This window comes from Tenebrio molitor, chromosome 2, assembly GCF_963966145.1.
Source record: "Tenebrio molitor chromosome 2, icTenMoli1.1, whole genome shotgun sequence".
In the NCBI taxonomy this organism is placed as follows: domain Eukaryota; kingdom Metazoa; phylum Arthropoda; class Insecta; order Coleoptera; family Tenebrionidae; genus Tenebrio; species Tenebrio molitor.
In genome coordinates, this window is record NC_091047.1 from 14379785 (window position 1) to 14401707 (window position 21923).

The 21923-nt window shown below is 32.6% G+C and overlaps 1 protein-coding gene across 2 annotated transcripts in view; it reads left to right on the forward strand.

Annotated features, from left to right (window-relative positions):
• Positions 1–12054: 12054 nt before the first annotated feature.
• Positions 12055–21923, forward strand: part of LOC138123559 (zwei Ig domain protein zig-8-like) — a 234504-nt gene continuing 224635 nt past the window's right edge. For both annotated transcript variants that reach the window (XM_069038312.1, XM_069038313.1), the window contains exon 1: positions 12055–12604. In XM_069038312.1, the coding sequence (XP_068894413.1) occupies positions 12550–12604 (55 nt within the window). In that variant the 5' untranslated portion in view covers positions 12055–12549. The remainder of the gene's footprint in view (positions 12605–21923) is intronic.

Genomic DNA, 21923 nt, shown 5'->3' on the forward strand with positions numbered 1-21923 from the left:
AGCTTTCAGGATCTGAATTATTTAACGAAACTGTGAATTCCCGTTTTATCACCGTTTCATATACTTGTCCCTTAATATGCATAGCTTACAAGAAGCGACACTCGAGCGACGCAATCTACATTAATTTGACGCAGAAAGTACACTAAAAATTAATAATTTAATGCCAATTTTCCACAACTACTCATTACTTAAAATATATCGAGAATCAATAGAATTCAGATTCTGACAATCACATGTTTAATAATGAGGTCACAAGTACAGTCAATCAAATACAAAAGATCAACTTTTACCAGGAATATGAGGGAACTGAGTTATTTCCCTATGGCCGCCGTTAAGGGACCCTTTGCAAAATGTAAATTAATGAACAACCGCGAGGCTGCAAAAACTGACCGCATTCGTATAAATTAATTATCTTGTTTTCTTTATTAATAAATTAATATCATGAGTGATTTATTGAAAAATTTTGCAGGCACTTTGTTTATCTTGCTGAATGCAAATTTTACACCGTTATTAAAATATTAAAATATAAGCAGAAAAGAAAAATACATTCAATGAATAATACTGTTAGTTCTGTAGTATTGACCCATTCTTGTAACTTGTACCCTAAGTCAATACAAAATCGACCGTTCAGGGTAAATTGAATCCCTGCATTAGACGGGCTTTCAGAAACTTCAATAAATTTGTATCTATATATTTGAATTACCAAATTTCAAGTTTACATGTACAGCTGTCTGACAATAAGAATCCAATATTTACTCTGAACTGTGTTAATAAATAATGTTATTCGAACAAGCGTGCTGTCAATTTTGTATGTGAATATTAACAGCCAACGTAACAAGATTACAAAATATTAATGTGCACTAGCAACATGTTTATCTTAATTGTAACTGATTTAGTGCAATTATTGCTGCAACAAATGAGGTCATCTAAGCTGAATTTGTTGATTACATTTAATTTAGAAACTTTTTAATTTTAGACACGCCAACGGACCTGAGTTACAGTTTTTAATTTTTTAATTTTTTAAGTTGTAAATGTGCTTTATTGTATGTAAACACGAATCCATAAATTGCGATCTTTTTTTACAATTTTACGGTCTTAGTACTGCATAGTCCGGAACAAGCGCGTAAGTAGGGAAATTTTATTTGAAAGCAAGGGTCATTGAAAGTCATTTTTTGAAACCGTACGTTTTAAAATGTTTTCATTCATTATTTATATTATATGTTTTAATCTCTAAGAGAAAAGCCCTAATAGCTCTCATTTAAACCAAGATTTAACTTCTAAGGAAATGCTTCCAAGCAAACCGCAATTTGAGTGTGGACAGTGTGATTGAATGAAATTGATTTGAAAAATATTTGTGCTTCAGCAATACAGATTTTAAACTAACGAAATGTTGTAGAGGAAAATTGTTTTCTCTCCTTCTAAATTTTGAACTAGGTAAGATAGAGGCATGAGACAAAATCGTAATCGTATGGCATCGACTCGGCTGCTATTTATGTAAAAATTTTGCACACTTCAAAAGTTAGGAGGAAAGGGTAACCATTTGCGTCCGCATTGCACGGGGGGTATTGATTAGTTTCTAGTCTACTGTAAAAGGAAACTACATATTTGTGAAATAATATTATTTTATTCAACACAATCAGTTGTCAACTCTACACACTTAACACAACGTTTATGATGTTACTTAGAACTCCTTAGAAAATAATAATATTCGATTTTCCTTGCTGCATGTGAAAATGTTTTAAAAAAATTATCATTCAAAGACGATCAAGTTTTTTAATGTTAAATTTTGCGCCTGCACCTCTTAATGTTTATACTTCATTGCCATGTTTATTAGAAATGACCAAGGCTAACTATCGAGTGTTCATTTAAATTTATCCTCAAAGTTGGCGTTGAAAAGTCGATTGTGAATGCACCACTCGTTCGTCTGCAGAGTAAAAACACAAACAACGCAAAAAGTTAGGTTAGTTTTAAACGTGATGTGTAATATCCATGGTGCGTTCACAATCGACTCTTCAACGCCACCTTGGAGAAGAAATTTAACACCCGATATTTGTTAATACCGCCTCGCATAATTGAAAGGTCGTCAGACAAAACCCCATTTGCTACGGAGTTTTAGGGTTGCGGCGGCAAAACTTCTGTATCGTGTTCAAGCCCATCCCATAAGTAGCGTGCGGCAGGCGATTTTTTTCTACTGCAAATCTGAAAAAATTGCAATAGTGTTCACAGACAACACGACGTTTTTATATCCTGCAATTAGCAGTTGCTGCATCCACCGTGCGTGCGTGCTAAAAAGTTTCAACAAATATGTTTTGCAATTTTTAAACATTCTGCTCACACTTGGCTACTTTTAATGTATTTGTTTCCCATACAAAATTTATAATTTTGCAATAATTCTGTTTCCACAGCGGGAGCTTATGTTTACCGCCAAAGTTAGTTGCTAAGACGGTAAGTTACAAAAATAGCCCTAGGGCGGTAAGTAATTTTTTTAAAGTTTTGTGACACACAATGTTTCAGATAACAGTGGTGCACGAACAGAGTTTGTAGCATTTTCTATATCTGATGAGTACTTGTGTTCACGGCATACACAATTTTTTTTAATCCTTGTCATACATTTCAATGCAATCGAGTGTAAATAAACATTTGATTGTTTATTAGATTTAACATCTCTTGCAGACCACTCGGCCATAAGCTATTCAAGAAAATTAAACTCTCCAATTTATAAAAATTGTCTTATGTTTTTAATATGTACTTCCAATCCTATCCTATGCCATGCAAGAAATTTTATAAAGCACCAGGAGCGTTAGAATCTACTGCCTTAGGTTACACTTTATTACCTACTATCGACCGGTAAAATGCACCTACCACCATTTTGCTACTTAAATAACTATTGCTTCATTAATCACGAAAAGGTTGTCGCAACGTGATTTGTCAAAAATAATTCAAAGATTTGTTTTGTTTTTAAATTCCCTTGCCTCTGAAGTCTGGGACAGAGCACTAAGAGCGTTACATTCAGCTTACGCGAGAAGAAACTCCTTTGTCCTCTGCACATTTTGGCCGTAGGGAGATTTCCGCCGAGATTTTTGCGTGGGGAGTAAATGTAAAAGGGTAACGGATGCTAGAAATCACTCTAGGATCGTGTCTACCGTTCTCACGATTTAATTCCAACATGTTTTATGTAATTTTAGGAAATTATTTATTTTGTTCTTTATTTGCTAGTTAATTCTTGGTCCATCAATCAACAAGGAAAATTTCATTCAGTTGAAAATTTGAGTTCAAATCCACCAAAAACTGTTATTTTGTTTTTTCAGTACGGTTTCTGAAAACTAAGTGGCTAGTTAACAATTACATTGCTTTAAGTATTTTTTTTTCTATACACAAATAAGCGAACGGGGAAACACGGGGCCACAGAGACAGTAAATAAAGTAATTAGAATAAAGTGGTGGTTTTGTGGTTTTGAGGGGGATTATCGTTCAGAAATATTGCTTCATTTAATTTGATAAATCTCATTTTTTATAAGTTGGTATGTATAACAATATTATGTATGTTAAAAATATAGTTCATTTGTAACATAGTTTTTTATATAAGTCAGCGTAATCTCATTAAGTCATTATACGTATGATGATGATGGTAACGTCTTACGTAAAAAGGAAAACAATTAATTGCAAGATCATTTTATCATTTTTCGTGTGTTAAACCATGCGGCTGTTCGCATCTATATGTATGTACAATTCCTGAAAAGAAATAGTCGAACATGGATGCAAATGATATGCTTGTCTAGAAACTTTTTTGTAACTGATGCTGATTAGTTATAATTAATTCAAGAAAATTTTTGTATTCACCTTAATATTATTTGACACAACAATTTTAAAATGGATAGAATAACAGATCTCAAAATTCATATATGTACTTAAAATGGTCATTAATGTATAGAATTAACAGCAAAAGCATCACAAAGATAAGGTAAAATCAATAAGTGGTCAAACAAATATCAACAATAAATAGAATAACACAGAGTGACTATCTAAATCATTTCCTTAGCTAAACTAACAGAGAATTTCAACCTAAGACCTGGGGCCACGGTCACGAGACAACAGAGCGTGTTTTGGATGTTGAGCCGACTATTCTAGACCTCTTCGAAGCACGGGAGAAAAATTACTCGATTAAAATACTCGAATGAAAAATAGTAAAAACTGTTAGTATTAGAACACCAGTTGTTCTTTCTTCAAAAAGCTGTTTTCATCACACAAAAACATTTTCAATCACTTATTCATTGCAATGAAAAAATGTTTATTTTAAAGAGTTCTATTAGTGATTAAATTTATTACGTGGGCTTCCATAACACCCTGTATGTCTTGCTGACTCGCTTAATAGCAGCTGCGTATTTAGAATTTTTAATCACCAATCTAAGAAACCTGTTGGAAAATGTAGTTCCAATTACTCGAAAAGATATATGATGTCTACACTACATACTGGAGCTACTTCTCATTACGCTACTTTTATACGGAGGTGGTTCGATCAGAACTTTTCACGTTAATATATAAGAAGAAATGTTTGTCAACGCGATGTTGATGTCACATGAAATTTTCTATGGATAAAAAAATTATTAACACATACAAGGTATCTCAGAGTTGCGAAAAAGCTCCATAACTTGTTTGTTATTAAAGATATCAACTTTTTCTTTTTTCTAGATGATAGCTACGCTTCAACTGCACATTCGCGATATAGGTAGATACAGCGTGTCCCAATATTATAAAAACACTAAAGTTATGTTTTTTTAAATGGAACCGAATGATCGTGGATGCCACGTCATTGTAATTGTTCACTGTCATTATTGAAATGAATTATTTTAAATAAATTTTCGTTCACTATCCGTTTAGATTAATGCATCAAAATCTATTTTACGAAGCTCTACACTGTAGACTCTAGAGGAGTTACTAGTTATATAAATGGAGAACTGTTTGAGCAAAAAAAGTACAGTCGATTCCATTAGAGGCTGCTTTACAGAAGTTTCTAGAATTTCTTGCTTTCTTAGTGAAAACTTCGATGTAACTGCTAAATCTACTTTATTAGGATTGGACCAAACCATTCTGGTATTTTCAGGATTTATTTTGAGCAGCTGTAGTATAGCTTTGTAAAAATATTTATAGTATCAACAAGGTTTCCATATTTACTACAAAATTTGATAGACAAATGGCATCTGAAAACCTTTTAAAATTAGGTGACTAAAATTTTGTATAAAAAAGAACTTTATAAAAATTTAAGTACAACATTAAAATGCTATTAAAGGAAAGAATCGGATATCACTGGGTCCATCCTATTTCACTGAGATTGCTCATTTCATTTACTGGATATTGGTTTGGTGGTTGCAATTTTTATCACGTGCTTGAAAATCCATATAAAGGACCTAAAAGACAACGGTGGCCATTTTTTTCACAAGTATTGCAAGAGTCGGAACGATTTTTGATGGCCATCATAAAAAAGCGAACATTTATTTTGCAATATACAATGCAGTCCGAGCCTGAAACCCTCGTAATCATCAGTTGCGCTCCTTATCTCGCCCATTATCGCCTCGCCTGTTATCGTCTCCTTCTATTGTACATGGGGGTGGAGAAAAAATGATTTGTGACTGGTGGACTTTATGATCTGGAAAAATAATAAGTGCGGTCCAATATGATTGCCTTTACGACCGCAGTAATGACGTGTTACATGCTCCCCTGGTTGCGCCCCGGCGCTAGGGGCGAGTAATGGACAACCCGTCGTCATCGGCCGTTTGTTTTCTCTACAAATTGTGCCTACCTGATGATAGTGGCTCGTGACAGCCTGCTTAACGTGTATAATATTCGATTTCCATGCCTTTTGAACAATATTTCTATGTCAGATACTGCAACCAGCACCTATCCTTCCTGTGTTTATAAAAACTTTTATAAACGCTGAAGGATTTTCCATCATTGTTTACGCATTAGTGATCACAAGCATATAACTTGAATATTTTGCAGCACCCTCAAGGCAACATTGCCTTGAGCAACAGTAGGTATTCACATAACATAACCGTGTTCTAAGTAGGTATATTTGTTTGTATTTTCTTTTCAAATAATATTCATCTAGTTTTCAAAAACTGCAAGCTCGTGATATCTAACTTGTAAGACAATCTTTATAAAATCATCGCTCTGGAAAATGCTTCAATTTCAAAGCGTGCATCTGCGCTTCGTCAATGTCAGTTATTTTACATTACACGTTATCATCTTCTATCCTTTGTATGTAATCGTCAGGTCGAGATTAATAATTATTATCAGTCATCTGGGACTAATTTATAATATCAATTTAGCACACAATCATTATTTCAAACGATAGTTCAGGATATGCGGTTGATTGCTTTTCATAATATGTAACTGCAATTTACCAGTCATGTAATATACACCTCATCTATGGATCAAAGCAAATTCCCTGCACTAAACAGAGTATAATGTCAGATTTTATATGCACATATAAGGCATTTACTGGCATTCGTGTGCTCTATGAATCTGCCGCTTCGAACAGTTTACAAATTAAAAAAAAAATGTTGATGCGACGAGTATATAAAGATCTTCGAGAGAGCTTTTAATTAACAGCGATGTATCAAGTAAGCTATAAATTTTAGAGAAGTTCTCAATTTGATCGATCATCACCATTAACCTAATTATATTCTCTTCTCATCAATGATGATCGATTGGATACCAAGCTTATACATTATTAATTACAAGAGTGCTATTGAGTTTCCATCTCTTCCCATAATCTGAAGTTAACATGGAGGAAATTACTTGAATTAGCGAAAATAGGAGAAATATTTTCGGTTGAATTTTAAATTCAGCTATTTAATTAAATTTTAATGAACGCCGATGTATTGTAATTAAGGTTAAATCAATTATTGCATGAATAATAAATGACAACAACGTTATTTTATTAATCGTATTACATATTTATAATTTAATACAACATAATACATCAAATACCTACCAACTATAATTTATGCTTACTTACGGTAGTTCCGTGTAAATTTAGAATAATGATCCCGTCTGATGGCAAATTAGGCAATATAAAATAACATTATAATAAGGCTGTACTTTTTACCTACAAGGTTATCAAAAGGAAAATACCTACTTTTATCAAATCAAAGCCATATAACAAAAAATAAGAATTTTTTAATAGGTACGAATCTGAAAGAGAAAATAAACTGAGACAACCTTTGTGAAAAAAAAATCTTGTAGCAATTTAATTATAATTAAAGGTAACGTTTTTAATCTACAGATGGTCAAAAAAATCTGTTGTTAAATTGTGCTTCAATAGTCATAAACGTTGTGCGTTTGATGAAAATAAAACTTCAAAAGCAACAACAAGTTTGTAAAATAGTTGAAATAAGTTTTGCATATCTAAGCAGGTACTCGTAATAAAGTAAATTTTTATTAAATACGATATCAAAGTCATATAAAATTAATCGAACATAATTAATATAACTTATCTCGCAGTTTTCACCTTTGATCTAGTGTCGGGTGTTCACTTAAATTTATCCTCAAAGTTGACGTTGAAGAGTCGAATGTGAACGCATCACGAATTACAGATCACGGATTAGCTGTTTAAATCTAACCTCACTTTTTGCGTTGTTTGTGTGTTTACTGTGCAGACTGACGAGTGGTTCACAATCGACTCTTCAACGCCAACTTTTTGGATACATTTAAATGAACACCCGATAGTTGATGTGCCTATTTAAATGATTTAATTAATATCACGGATTTAATTAATATTGCTATTTTTCGCGGTTGATTTCGCGGTTCTTGTGAATGATTTAATTACTTTTAATTGACGATTAATCTTGCTTTTAATGTAATTAATCTTCTTTCGCGGTTTTGATAATTCGGTGTGATAAAAATGTTATTAAAAATGTGGTTGCAATTTTGAAAAGTATAAAAGAACACTTTCAGACAGCTTTCAAAATAAAAAATAATTCAACTCGCATTATATTGTAATTGCACGTGAAATGAGACATTTTTACAATTAAAATTATTCAGGCGCGATCAACTGCGCGAGATCCATTAAATTAATTAAATCATTAGCTGGAATTAATTAGATCATCCATGAGATCAACCGCTGGGTTCCACGAAAACCGCGAAATCAATTAAATTAAGATCAATTAATTTGATATTAATTTGTTTTGAATTGAAGTGCCGCAACTTTTAGTTACCTGTTAGCATTTCACTTGTAGACAGACCTAACAGGTTGTTTGAAGAACAAAACTAGATTTTTTTTGACATTTACTTTATGTTCGCGCGAAAGGTTAGAATTGTAGCTAATAATTTCTTTGATAGTGTTCATGCTGATGTCATAAGATTTTAGTCTGTGCAGAGTAAAGCAGTTCATAGTTATTATTACGGTGAGAATTTTTCCACGACGCGCTTTGCATTCGGAGAGACAAGTTCAAATAATATTCGGAAAACGATCTTTTAGCTAAAAGACTAAATTAATGGAAAAACATATGTATTTATGATATGAACATAATCCTGAGAGAACAGGTTAGTGTTTGTTATGGAAAATGTATTGCTTCGACTATCCTAGAACTAATGGAATAAGTAGGTAGGTATGTTGTTAGAGGTTTCGAGAGAGATAATGTTGTCGAACCAACTTTCATTTATTTGTCTAAAGCGTTTCACCCTATATTTTATCCCAAAAATGGGCCCTTATGGAGTAGATAGTAGATCAAACGAATCTGCAGCAGATGAATAGTTTTCTTTCCGAGAACCTACAACCTACAATAAACATTTTATAACTCTTTGAAGGTATTATAGTTTTGAGTGGGGTTCCATAGGGCTCTATTTTAGGGCCCCTACTTGTAGAATGTACATTAACGATGATTAGAAATATGTATTCTATCAAGATTAAAAATATGTAAAATATGTATTCTTTTGTCTTTCGAAAATTAAAACCTAAAATTGTATTGTAGGTACATAGCTACATTTTAGAAAAAGTTATTCAAATGTTAACAAGTGGTGTTGGACTTTTTCGACACCCCGGTCTTGTGAACGTCATATACCTATCGGATTCCAAACAATGGACACATACATATTCCAGTTGGAACGGCGCAGAAACACAATAAATAATTCTTAGTATATTGATATTCTTCAATATTTACAATAATCTTTATGATTATATTATAAGGTATGAACGAAAGTAGGGAACTGTGTTTGTGAGCCCGATGTCGCTAAATCTGAAAACGACCGAAGCGCTGACAGATTCCAGTGCGTCCAAAACATTTCGTGAATAATTAATTATAAGCAGAAATTGATTCTCATTTTCCTTAGGCTATTCTACAGGTATTAAAATGTTACAGTTCAACTTTTTGGATTTCCTACTGTAAAGTACTATCCCTTACATGGCATTTTACAAACATTATGTTTTCTCACTTTTACGCCCGCACACAGCTTGCAGAACGAGGATGGCCAATTTGATAACGTGAGCCGAGCGCCAGTATCGGGCCTTCAAATAAATATATATTTAGAGTAGGCGTAGACGACATTTTAATTCTGTTAAGAGTAATTTTTGTAGGTAACCAATTATTGTCCAGAGTTACACAGGTTACATAGTAAGCTTTTTACCAATTTCATATTGTCATATTCCGTGGAGGGGGAATAGGGAGAATGCACTACAAAAATTGAAAACATTTTCTAACCTAATTTTATTTCGTTAAAATGTCAGACGTTTCTTGTGTCATTTTCTACGCTGGAAAAATGTTGCAAACAATGGAATTTCCATAGGTTGCTCTAAATATAAATTTATTTGAAGGCCCGTTATCTTCCCGACAAAAGAAATTTCCATGTGCGTGTGTTAAATGGTGATTATTATTGATTTATGATAACTCGGTTTTACGACTTACCGGCAACGAACTCAAAAACGGAGTATAGCCACCTTGTTTCTAGGATAGTTTAATTTTGCTAGTTTCGGAAGTTCACAAATTCTCTTATGTAACTAAGAAGTTTTGAATTGGCAAATAGTTATTCCCTGAATTTCTGTCTCATGAGATATTTCTCAGGTTTTAGTAACCGATTCTTCGCTTATATTCCAAAATTAAACCGAAATTTCCGCATAACTTTTTTTTAATAAGGAAACGATGCTCACATAGTTGAATTTCGATATTTCAATATCAGCAGAAGATTTTGATATAACAAATATTTTTTTTTAATACGAAATGGTCTGAAACAACAATGTTGAATGGATTAAATGTTCAAATAGATTGCTATTTTCTTAATGACAGTACACTAATACTTTTTAAAACTCAGAATGAACATTTTGGAGAGTTTAGACCTGGATTGTTCTCATTTCATCCCCGATCCTTGCTTTGAATTTCTCAACTGTACCTGGCAGACCGTAGAGATCGGGAGAACGCACAGACTACTCAATAAATTCCTTCTACTAAGGCTTAATTAAGGAACAGACTAGAAAGTACAAAATACAGAAAGATGCATTTTGTTCACTTTTCAAGAGTTTCACAATGTAATAAAACGATTACACCTAGGTAGCATATTTAGGTGATATTTTAAATTTATTTTCACTGTATATCTCCTTATACAGAGTCTCCTCAAAAAGTCGGTAGTTGGTGACGATGAATAGAAATAGAAAATACATTTTTTTTTCTAGTAAGTCTTTTTGTTTTTCAGATATAAGAAAGATATAAAAATCGATATCAGAACCCGTCAGTGCAAGGTATAATATGATACACGAACAGAAGAGGTAGAAAAATTAAAATTATGGGATGTGTCTTAAAAAGAAATCGTCAGTTCTTTGCGGAAACACAACTGGCAGGAAGATATTTTCATTACAACAGGCTGAAGTAATTAAACGTTTAGTGATTAATTAAACCTTTTTTTTTATTATATGAAACTAAAATATCCTAACAGAATTTTATTCCTTAAATTCGTTTTTAGTTAAACATAATGAAGCAATTAACATAGCTCCATGTGGAAGACCTCTGTAAACATCATCATTCAACATTTATATTATTCCTTCAGCATCGTCAAATAAACCACACACTCTCCGTGTTCAAACATGAGCTTTAAAAACCAACTCCTACTATAATATTTCTGAAAAGATAACCATCGAACAATATCTTGAAAATATTACATCCACAATTGTTCCACTTCCAAAAATTTGTCTGTTATCTGTTTTAAATTAGTCTTTATTGCCTAATAATTATTATTCAAATTACGTAATGGCTTTTAAACGGGTGGTTTGCAGGTTTTTCTTTGAGACTTCAATTTTCTTGAATATTTAAGTCGATCTTCCTTTTGACATTTCTACAATAAACAGACAGTCGGAAGTTCTCGATAGACTTGGGCAGAATAATTTTTGCATAATTTTCCGTGAAATTTTAATTAGAAGACACCTGAAATGCCTATTAGAGCCGATCTCCAAACGAGCCTAGCCGAGAGTCTAGTGCACGCTAGAGACCTTTTTTATTTGAATATACGTAGACATTAGCAATTTCCTTAAAGTAACATTAACGTTGAATGGTAATTGGCCGGGGGAAAATTGAAATAAATTTTGATTGATCGTAATTCTTGTCCTCCAGTGTTTTCATTCCAAGATTTCTGTATCAAGTACAGCGTTTCCCTCCAATACAGCATTCTTTAAACGGCGACAGACGACGAACTTAAATTGAAACAATTTTTTTACGGCCTCTTTTCTATAATTATACAGGCAGAACGACCGTCTTTATCAAAATTAAAACTGATCTGGAGGCTCTTGGTATTCACGTGAAGCAGGAAATAGTCGACAAAGCCCTCGAAGACCTAAAAGTGCCTCCTTATCTAGGCGACTGGCCACCGATGGAGATAACCCTTTTCGCAGTGTTGGTGAAGGGTCTCCGATAAAGAAAGGACAGATTTGCAGGTGAAGTAGATCCCAGAAACTATCCATCAATATCGAATCTGTGTTATCAGCGATGACTATAATCATAATAGAATTAAAGGGACAGACGCAGGCGCCGGAGTCCGACCGGGTTTTGCGGCGTCGAGGCGCCACTCGCCCCCGGTAGGTCTTCACATACACTTCGCGGCATGTTTCCAACCCGCAACCCGCGCACTCGAACACCACCTGATAAGCGCGCTAATTACCAACATTAAAACTCCTTTATCAGTGCAAACAGCACTTGCAGAATTTAAAGTTCAGTAGTTTCCGGTGTTTCAATAGCTGAAAATAGAAGACATTCTAGAGAATTAAAGTAATAACCGATTGAAAACTAGAGTAATTTTAAGTGTAGATATAGAGTTTAGTGAACTTCTTCATCTCCTTCTTCTGTGATTTCAAATTTTGATGTGTGTAGTGTTTTAACAGTGTTTTCTCTTGGATATTAGTGTCCGTCTTGATACTTGAAATAAAAGTAGATTGTAGGAGCTGGATGATCACGAAAACGTTGAAGAACAATCGGATAGAAAATGACACACTTGCTGTGAGCTCAAGAGACGCGATGATAATGGTAACAAATTATAGTGCTGGTGGTAATGTTGAAGAACCCCTCTAAGAGCAATGGAGAACGCACGAGAACTTTTGTTCTTAGCTCTTTTGTTTGTTGCTTGCGTGGGTAAGTTGCATCGACCTTCCCCTTTACTTTTCCATTGTAATTTTGCTACCGTTATAATATTTTCTGTCATCAATGCGACATAGCACAATGACTTCGGAGAAAGAACAAACAGTGATTGTGTGTTCAGATAGAGAATTTATAATGTTCACGACAATGGCGCACTTTTGTCTGACAAATGTCAACTTTCGAGCAATAATGTGAACGATAATAACGTTAAAAATAAATCTCCGTTTTTTCACATATCAATCGATGTAAATTAACTCTCGACCAGAAGCGAAGTTAAATATTTCAGATATTTCCTCATTTTATCCTGCAAATATTATGCAAATCAGAATCAATCAAATATTCTCAAGTTCTTTTCCTGGAACGTTTCTCAAATATCGAATTCGCGATATGGATGAAAACCTGAAATGAAAATATTTTCATGCTTCATCTTTAATTCTTAGCTATTCCCAAGATATATTTCTAAAAATAAATTTGTATCTATATGACTTCTAGAAAATTATATTCATCACGTGTTCCTATTTCGCAACAAATATTCTCCTGAAGCTCATGTATGAGTCCTTTCATATTCCAGAAAGTACCTTCGTATGTACAATTCGCACATCCGTACTTTATTTAAACGGTTGTTTCTCAACACATGAGTGACAATTGAAACAATTTCTCTCAACATTTATTTATTTCTGTTTTGTGTACGTTGTTTACAGATACTCGTACATATGATAAACGTTTAACTTTATTGGCTTTGCACACCTTATTTATTTTACGCGTTTTGCAAACTATAAATCATTTTTATAGCGGCAGAAACTGGAAAATAAACTTTTTATTTTACATTTCCTATCTATTTTATATATTCCGGGAAAAATTGGCAACATTAGCGAAAGCGTGAATGTTCCATTAGCGTTCTTAAAGATGTGGTTAGACGGCAAGAACCGCCTTGTAAAGTTCCGAATATGGCAACCGAATGATGGCGAGGGAGTAACACAAATAATAATTGCTCTATTTCCGACGAAATTTAATTCAATTTTAAAAACACGAATACATGTGGTTTTTGAAAAAAAATTGTTTTTAAATATTTATATGGTAGAGTTAAAATGTAACTTTGTTACAAACACTTAGCAATAAAAAAAATTGCAAGTGATTCTTTCCTTGAAACCTCGCTAGATTAATTATGTTTTCACTAATGGACTTTATCGTCTGTGTAATGAGTTAATCACCAAAACATTTTTTTACGAAACCACGTGCTAGATAGCAATTATCTTATTTTTTCTCAGAATATGGAACGACTTATTGAACAGTGTGGAATAAAATGATTTTCATCTAGTTACCTTTGCATTACCTTTGTAAAAATACGAAATGCCGCTCTACAAAAAAAAGAAGGCCTAACCTCAAAATATAAATCCAAATTCCAAATGTGATTTATTGCGAAGGGATGATATGAAAGCAAAGTTTCTTACTTTGAAATAAAGTCAGTTTGCACACATTACAGGTTATCTACAAGGTGTTTTCGAAGTTGAAGCGTTCCTTTTAACATGTGATAGTATGCGTTGTTCTAAAGAGTTTTAGCGAAAATTACCTTAGTAAAATGTGTACGGCAATGAAGATACAATAACCTAATTTTTTTGAAATCTTTGAAACCGCTCCTGCTCAAATTTGCACTGATTTCTTAGAAATTAGAATTGACAAAAAAAATGCCACCCCACTACACTTGCTTCAATTACTTATAGTATGTAGCTATACTCCGTACAGCGTACATTGACAGATTGCACGTTTTTAAATTCTAGTTCCAAAACATAACGCAGTGAAAAATACTAAACTCTCCATCACAATTCTTTCACGTTATTTAGGAATCCGTTGTAGCCTTGCAGATTAATGCCCGCCAGTAGTAATTCCACGCTTATGATGTTGTTTACAAAATTATAGCTGTCAATCCGAACGAAGTGTCAGTACCAGTGTTTTCAATTGTTATACTGTGTTATTGAAAGTATTGATTCTTGGAGTATGAATGATATAACAAATTTTTGCGCGCTATTCTAGTTTTTACCGCGAAGACACTTGTCTCTGTGTCTGTCAAAAAACGTGCAATCTATCAGTGTATGGAGTATAATTTTCTTTATTACAATCAAACTTTATTCATTTTAAAAACTTCAAAACTATGCTAATATGAGTAGTACATTGAAAACTTGTTAATGAAGAAATTTATTCAACCGCTTTGCCCGTTGTTTAGTGATTTTTGCAGGTTTTGATATACGCAAGAATCATTCCTGAAAAATTTGAAAATTAATAGAAGAAAAATAGAAAATCGCTTAGTTACTTTTTCCTGTAAAATTGTACACGGAACTGTTGAAATTTTATAAAGTACAGTTTTAGTCAACAATTAAACTTTCCTGACTTCCCATTATTAATTAAGTTGCTGTAGAATGTTCCAATTTCATAAAGTAAAGTTGTAATTACTTTTGTGGAGTGCTGTAATTTCAGGTAATGAACAATCGCAGTAGTTACGCAGGTGACCTGCTGTGGGTTGAATTTGAGGTAAAACATTTGTAGTTGGTTTTATTTCCGTCATTTCGAACGGCTTTGATCGTGGTCATTTATCATACAAACAAGCAGTCGTTGAAGCAAGGACGTAGGGATGTCTGACAGTCGGCCAGATTTCGATGAAAAATAGACTTCGATATTGTCAAAACTGGCTATTAAAAGTAAAAAGCTCTGAACTTGACTTTTCGTTAACTGAGTGGAAAACAGAAATATAAAAATCTCTATAACCTAGTTTGTTTTGTGGGCACCTAAAAGCTGAACTTGAGTCATTTCCGTTGAATAATGAAATACAAAATACAACCTTTGTTCGAACACTGAAATATTTATTACGTATTTTTAATCTCAAACAAATTAACCAATGGAAATTTAATTGTTATTTTTAGCTAATTAATACTGTTTAATCTAACATAAATAGTTTTGAAAATATTTCACCAGTTTAACTCTTTTGTTTAAATAATGTTTCTAGACATAAATTTGACTTTGAGCAGGCCCGCCGCTAATAAATATGGCAGTGCTTACGTTGTAATCACGTGACCTTAAATTGTTTCTTACAAATGCACGGTATGTAACATTCTCTTATGTAAAATTCATTAAATACCGAAGTGCTGTATAAACCATAATCTATTTTTTACTTCAAAATTTTAGTTTTTTAACCTAGTTGAAATATGTACAGATGGGCTTACCAACCTCGTGAAACAAGTTTTGTTTGAATAAAATTTTTAGTCCTGCGAGTAACAGAAACGACCGACAGCTCCAAGCTTTCTTGCACTACAATGCTGCAACTGCAGTGTTCACCTACAATTGTTGCACTTCGATCCTGCCTTGTGTTGTGCCGTAAGCTTTCGGTTTGTAGAATGTTTATTACTAGGTATAGCCACTATTTCTGAATTGCTGTATTTTCAGTAGACCAAAACTGCTTTGTTATAAAAGTAGAAATGTCCTTTTTATTTTACGACGTCATATAAACTATAACAACGAAGTGACAGATCAAAGTTGATTATTATTAATAAAGTTAATAGAAGCAGCAACAGTGCCGAACTTTTTATCATCTATGAATTTTTCTCCAAGTTATAACTAAAATATGAACCTACCTATGACAATAGTTGCGAAATTTTGAATCTGTTTAACTTGGCAAGAGCCAGTTTTATTTCAATTAATTTTACTTTAGTTTTTTAAATAGAAAATTTTTTCAAGATTTATTAAAATTTTTTAAATAGTATTTCTTATTTTTGTATTTTCTGTAATTTAAATTGTTACGGATATAGTTATACAAATATCGTAAATTAAGAAGTTTAATTTCATTAAAAAATATGTTTGTTTTAAGTTCTTTTAAACAATAAGTTTTTGTAGAATTAGTTAAATAAATTATGAGCTTCATCTTTGGATTAATAAGAATGCCCTTCTGAATTAAAATCAATGTCAATGTCTTTTTAACAAAACAAAATATGTGACAGTAACATTTATGTAGTAATAATAAGAACACGTTGTTAAATGTTGTGATAACATTGTACTGAGAATATCGTGCGTGTTTGATATTTCAGTTCTCTTAATCGTAAAGTGAAAAACACATCACATTCTTGAGCAACTGTATTAAAGTTCTTACACATTACATATACGGATGACTTCGTTAGTACGTTTGTTTTAAGTTAGTGGCAAGTAAAATAGTACGTGACTGTCTAACCGCAAAATGATCTTTCAGGAAAAACTTTGTATAATTCGCTTTGGTTCCCTACAGTATAATAATGTGTTGCAAATAATGTATGTATGTACTAATAATAAGTTATTATAAATAATTGCATTATTTAATATGCTTGTTAACCAAATTTTTACAATTTATACAAATGAAAAAAACAGTGCTTAGGTTCCTCAGTTAAATTAAAGTTATAATTTTCTGAACCATGTCAAGTGAACTAATCGTGGTTTAATACATATACGAGTACTTTGTTAGGAAAGTAAATGATGTCAATTCTTCACTGAAAATGCATTTTCTCCTTTTCTTCATGGGAGTTTCTACATAAAAACGTGGTAGGTACGGGGTCATTATAAATTATTTTCTCATCGCAGTAGACGTTGATGACGTATTTGAATGTGCCGCAAGCTTTATAACATGAGTGAGACTACCATCGCCGATAGGTAGCGCTGCTGGCGGTAGTGTTGTCTAACGTTGCGAAGCTAGCGGCACATCCAAAATGTGTGTGGGTTTTCAACGCCAACTGCGATGGGACAATCATTTATAATGACCCTGTATATTAGTATCATCATACAAGTGGTCTAACTTACTGTAAAAATAATGTGTCAAAAAATAAGTAAATCATAATTTATACAGGGTCATTATAAATTATTGTCCCATCGCAGTTGGCGTTGAAAACCCACACAAATTTTTGATGTGCCGCCAGGTTCGTAACGATAGACAAACTACTAGACACATTTCCACTACCGCCAGTAGCGCCACCTATCGGCGATACTAGTCTCACTCATGTTAACAGGCTTGCGGCACATACAACTATGTCACCAACGCTTACTGCGATGGGACAATAATTTATAATGACCCTGTAGTTTGGTTTATACCGTGCGATCTAAAATAAAAAAAAACTCGAGATGGCAACACGTAAAAATTTAATTCAAATGACATTACTAATTATAATTAATAGTCATTATTAATCATTGTCTATTAAAATTTGCTATTACAATATGTTCACTTTAAAGCAAAACATTTTAATTTTGCCGTGTTTCAACAAAAGTTTCCGGACTTTCAAGGCACTTACCAACAACTTGCCCAGAAAGGCTACAAACGCGTAAACATGTTTTTGGAAACAGGTAGTCTTCTGCGCAAAAAAGGCAGTGGACGACCGACAAAAAGAACAGCTGAAAATATAGAAGAGGGAACAAAGAATTGCAGATACCACAAATAAATCCATCCGGAGATTAGCCTAAGAAACTAAACATCATTTATTCTAACTAACCTATTTTTTATTCTTAAAAAAGAGTTGTACTTTTTTCCCTATCGTATGTCTGTTGTGCATAAATCTAAACCCCTTGACAATAAGAGCCCCCACAACCTAACCTCTCTGAATATTGATCGTTGGATCGATTTGGATTTATAGACAAGCGGCGTGCTCACCGTTGAATAAAAGCGCGGGAGTTTTAAATCTCATTGTTTCATTGCACTAGCTGAGGAAATTCTTTTACAACCGACAGGTCACACATAATTCACATCTTTATGAAAATCAAAATTTCAACGTTCTCAAAGTCACTAACCTACCTTTTAAGACTGACATCTGATAATTGAAATCTTAACGAATTTCCTACTGAACTTTTTGGTCACAGCCCACTCTAATTTTTTTTTTCGATTTCACGGTACTAAACCGTGTATTGTGAAAGGAAACAGAAATTTTTCGGTCAATATTTCTTAATATGCATTCCATAAATGTAATGGAACAATAGATCTAGATTAGATACACGTCATAGAACCTTTTAAAAACCAGTATGAATAAGTATTTAGGAAAAAACCCAAATTATCGATTACTCTAGCAAGTCAGGAAACGTTAAATACGCCGTGTGATAACTTAAAGGCAGAGTTCGACGTAATTGTAATTTTATAATATATGTATAAGTCAAACTTATTTTGGTAAATTTTGTTGGTAAATTATTATTAGTTATGACGTAATTTGATGTATTACAGTGTCTGACAGTTTATTAAGTTACGCCGTATGTTTTTAGACATTTTGTTTTCCGTAGTTTCCCCTTTTCTCTTTTTGGTTGATCATATTATACTACTATTATAATACGAGTACGTTACCTAATTACCCTATAGATATATAGGAATTTTAACTTTTGTATACTCTGTTATTATGTTAAGAATTTTCACTAAAACTTTTCTAAATGTATCAGTGGTAAGCACGTAATGTCAAATCTGTTTAACAAACGGATAAACCCTATTATTTAGAAATAACTTGCTTAGAGTGAGTTTCACAAAACCGAATTTAACATGCTGAAATGAACACAGAGCTGCAACAGTGTACAATTGCACCCGACATGACAGTCCTCCAATTCTCACATTCTTTTCGACATACTTGTAGATTTGCGAAACCTATAAAATGATTGTAAATTCAACATATACATAATGATAAGTATTTTTTGTTGATAATTATGAAGATAATACATTGTACTATTGCGAGCAAAAAAAATGGGACATCAACATCACTGTTTTGACTTTTAATGTGAAATGACCCTTATCTGTTTCTAACCCTACTTTGAATTGATTGACGTTGTCATTACATTACGTATTGTAGGTTGTAGGGAATGAGTGTAAGTAGGTAAGCACGTAGTGAATATTTATTCAATGCAAAGTCCCAATCAAAATCTACCTTTATCAAAAGAAGAGCGCATTTGGAAAAAGAAAATAGTATGAAAGAAATTTTTAAACTGTCATCTAGGATAGTGTCAAATTTCTATGACAATAATCAAAGGTAAAATGACAATAAAGCTTGAACTACATCGAATTTTTCAAAATTGACAGAAATTTCATGTCCCACGTTTTATGTTCCCAATAGTAGGTACTACAATTTTTGAAACAGATCAATAAGTTAGTAACGCTATAATTATTATTTTACATGTATGAAGGATTGAATACTTTGCTTTATCGTCTTTTGAACATTAAAATAATTAAAATACCTAATTATTACTAGAAAGCTAACTCCATCTCCGTCAAATACGGTTACATGACCCTACAAATCCTTTGACTCTACATTAGGGAAGAAGAGGAATGTTATTTTGACGATATTGTATACATAAACAAATAACTTTAATCTAATCTTACCCAAAAAATTTGCTGAAATAATAGTACCTATGTTATACACCAAGGTAGAGAAAATATTTTTCTAAGCCGAACTAGATTATTAATAATAATTTTTTATGTAAGCCAGGCTTAAAAATGTTCTCTATCGTGGTTTATATACAATTTTTTTCACTACAAGATACGTTAAAACCCGTTCTGATAATAATTATGAATAAAAGTATTTTGTCGGATGCGACAATCCGAGTTGTCATTTCTAAGCAGTTGCTATGAAAATCGTCTACGTTATCTATGAAATAAACGACAATCTTTCGTTCCTAGGTGATGATGATGGTTCTTTGGAAGTTTTAAATTTTCGATCTTTTTGATGTGTTTTTAGTTTTTAGTTAGACAAATATATTATTTATTAATCAATTCATTATTAATACAAGTGGAAAATTTCAGATGAAAATATTTCATTGTTAATACGGTAATGTGAATACCCACAATTGCCTTGAATACCTATTCGATTTAAATGGCAATCTAGTGATAGCTATCAAGTGTTTTTCTATTATTGACCTTGGTCAATAATGAAAAAATTATTAGTCAGTGGGAGAGAAATTCTACTTCTGGGTTCGATTCGGGAGTAAATGATGACGCCTTCTAAGACTAGTAGTGAAAAAAATTTAATAATTATAGACAGTACCTTGATAATTTAACTTTTTTTCGCTGACTTGAATATTATAGTCTGCGATAAATTAATAAGACAAAGCAGGCAGACTGCGACAAAAATAATTCCACAGTTTTCTTTGCTTTCTAAAAGTCGTCGTACGATGGTTGCTTGAGTGGGAAAACGTTCCTGAACCTCTTCATAAGCAACAAATAGTTATTTTCATATGAGTATGAGTTTTCAGTATGAGGCCGAAATTTGAGCACGAGGCGTTAGCCAAGTGATGCAAAACAGGCCGAATACCTGAAAACTGGCAGCGTACGAATATTGAATAACGTTTTTCGTGTTCGTTTGAGCAAAGGCTTAAAAAACATCAATTGTAAATTTTGAAGTTACATATTTTTGAGTTAGGTATATAACCGGGAAAGTTTATATATTTAGTTATAAACCACTTTCCCGGTTATGTATCTCAGGAAACGAACATGAAAATTAAATTTAAGAAAAAATACACGAACTTTGACACAGTCGATTCTGAGGTTTTTTTTTAATCTCATGTTATAGCTGCTCAACTTAATATAAAATTCATATAAATGATTTTATTGGTACAAATAGTGGATCCAAGATATTTGGATTCTGGTTAATTACAGCTAGATTTGCCTTAGATCTATCTAAGCTTCTTATCAGGTGTTAACGTTTTTACATTTTAAGACAAATTCATCAGTAAAAATTTTTTCTCTTCTACAACGCTATGACTTGACTTCTTTGTAAGCGGACTTGAAAGTTCTAGGAGTTGAAACGTCCACAGGCGGTTCACCTAGTTGCCGACCTCGACTTCGTCTAGGTCCTCAATCTCTGAGCTTAGTACAAAAACACTCACTTCTACTCTTAATGATATAATCTACTATCATCTGCCGAGTTCTGTTTGGTTCTTAAGCAAAGGCTTACTCTTTATTCATTGTAAATGTTTTAATTCACATAAGATGAATATAATGAATAATAATATGAATAAAAATTATTAAGTAAAATATTCTTAGAAACTAGATTGATAGAAAAGTAGGTATACTAGTTTAAAAATTAATCTTTTCTAAATATTATATTCTAATATTATTAATTAAAAATTAAAATTCCTATGTTGTGGTGGTAAGAAACAATTTACCCATAAACTAAACTTTTATCTTCCCTTAAGAACCTTAAAAACAAGCCCTACATTATGTTGCTTGTAGGAAAAATTTTAACCAACACGGATTTAACGACACAATATTTTAAAAAGGAATGAAAAATGTTTCATTAAAGTTGAAGTACTAAGACATACACACACATCAAAACAATGAATTTAG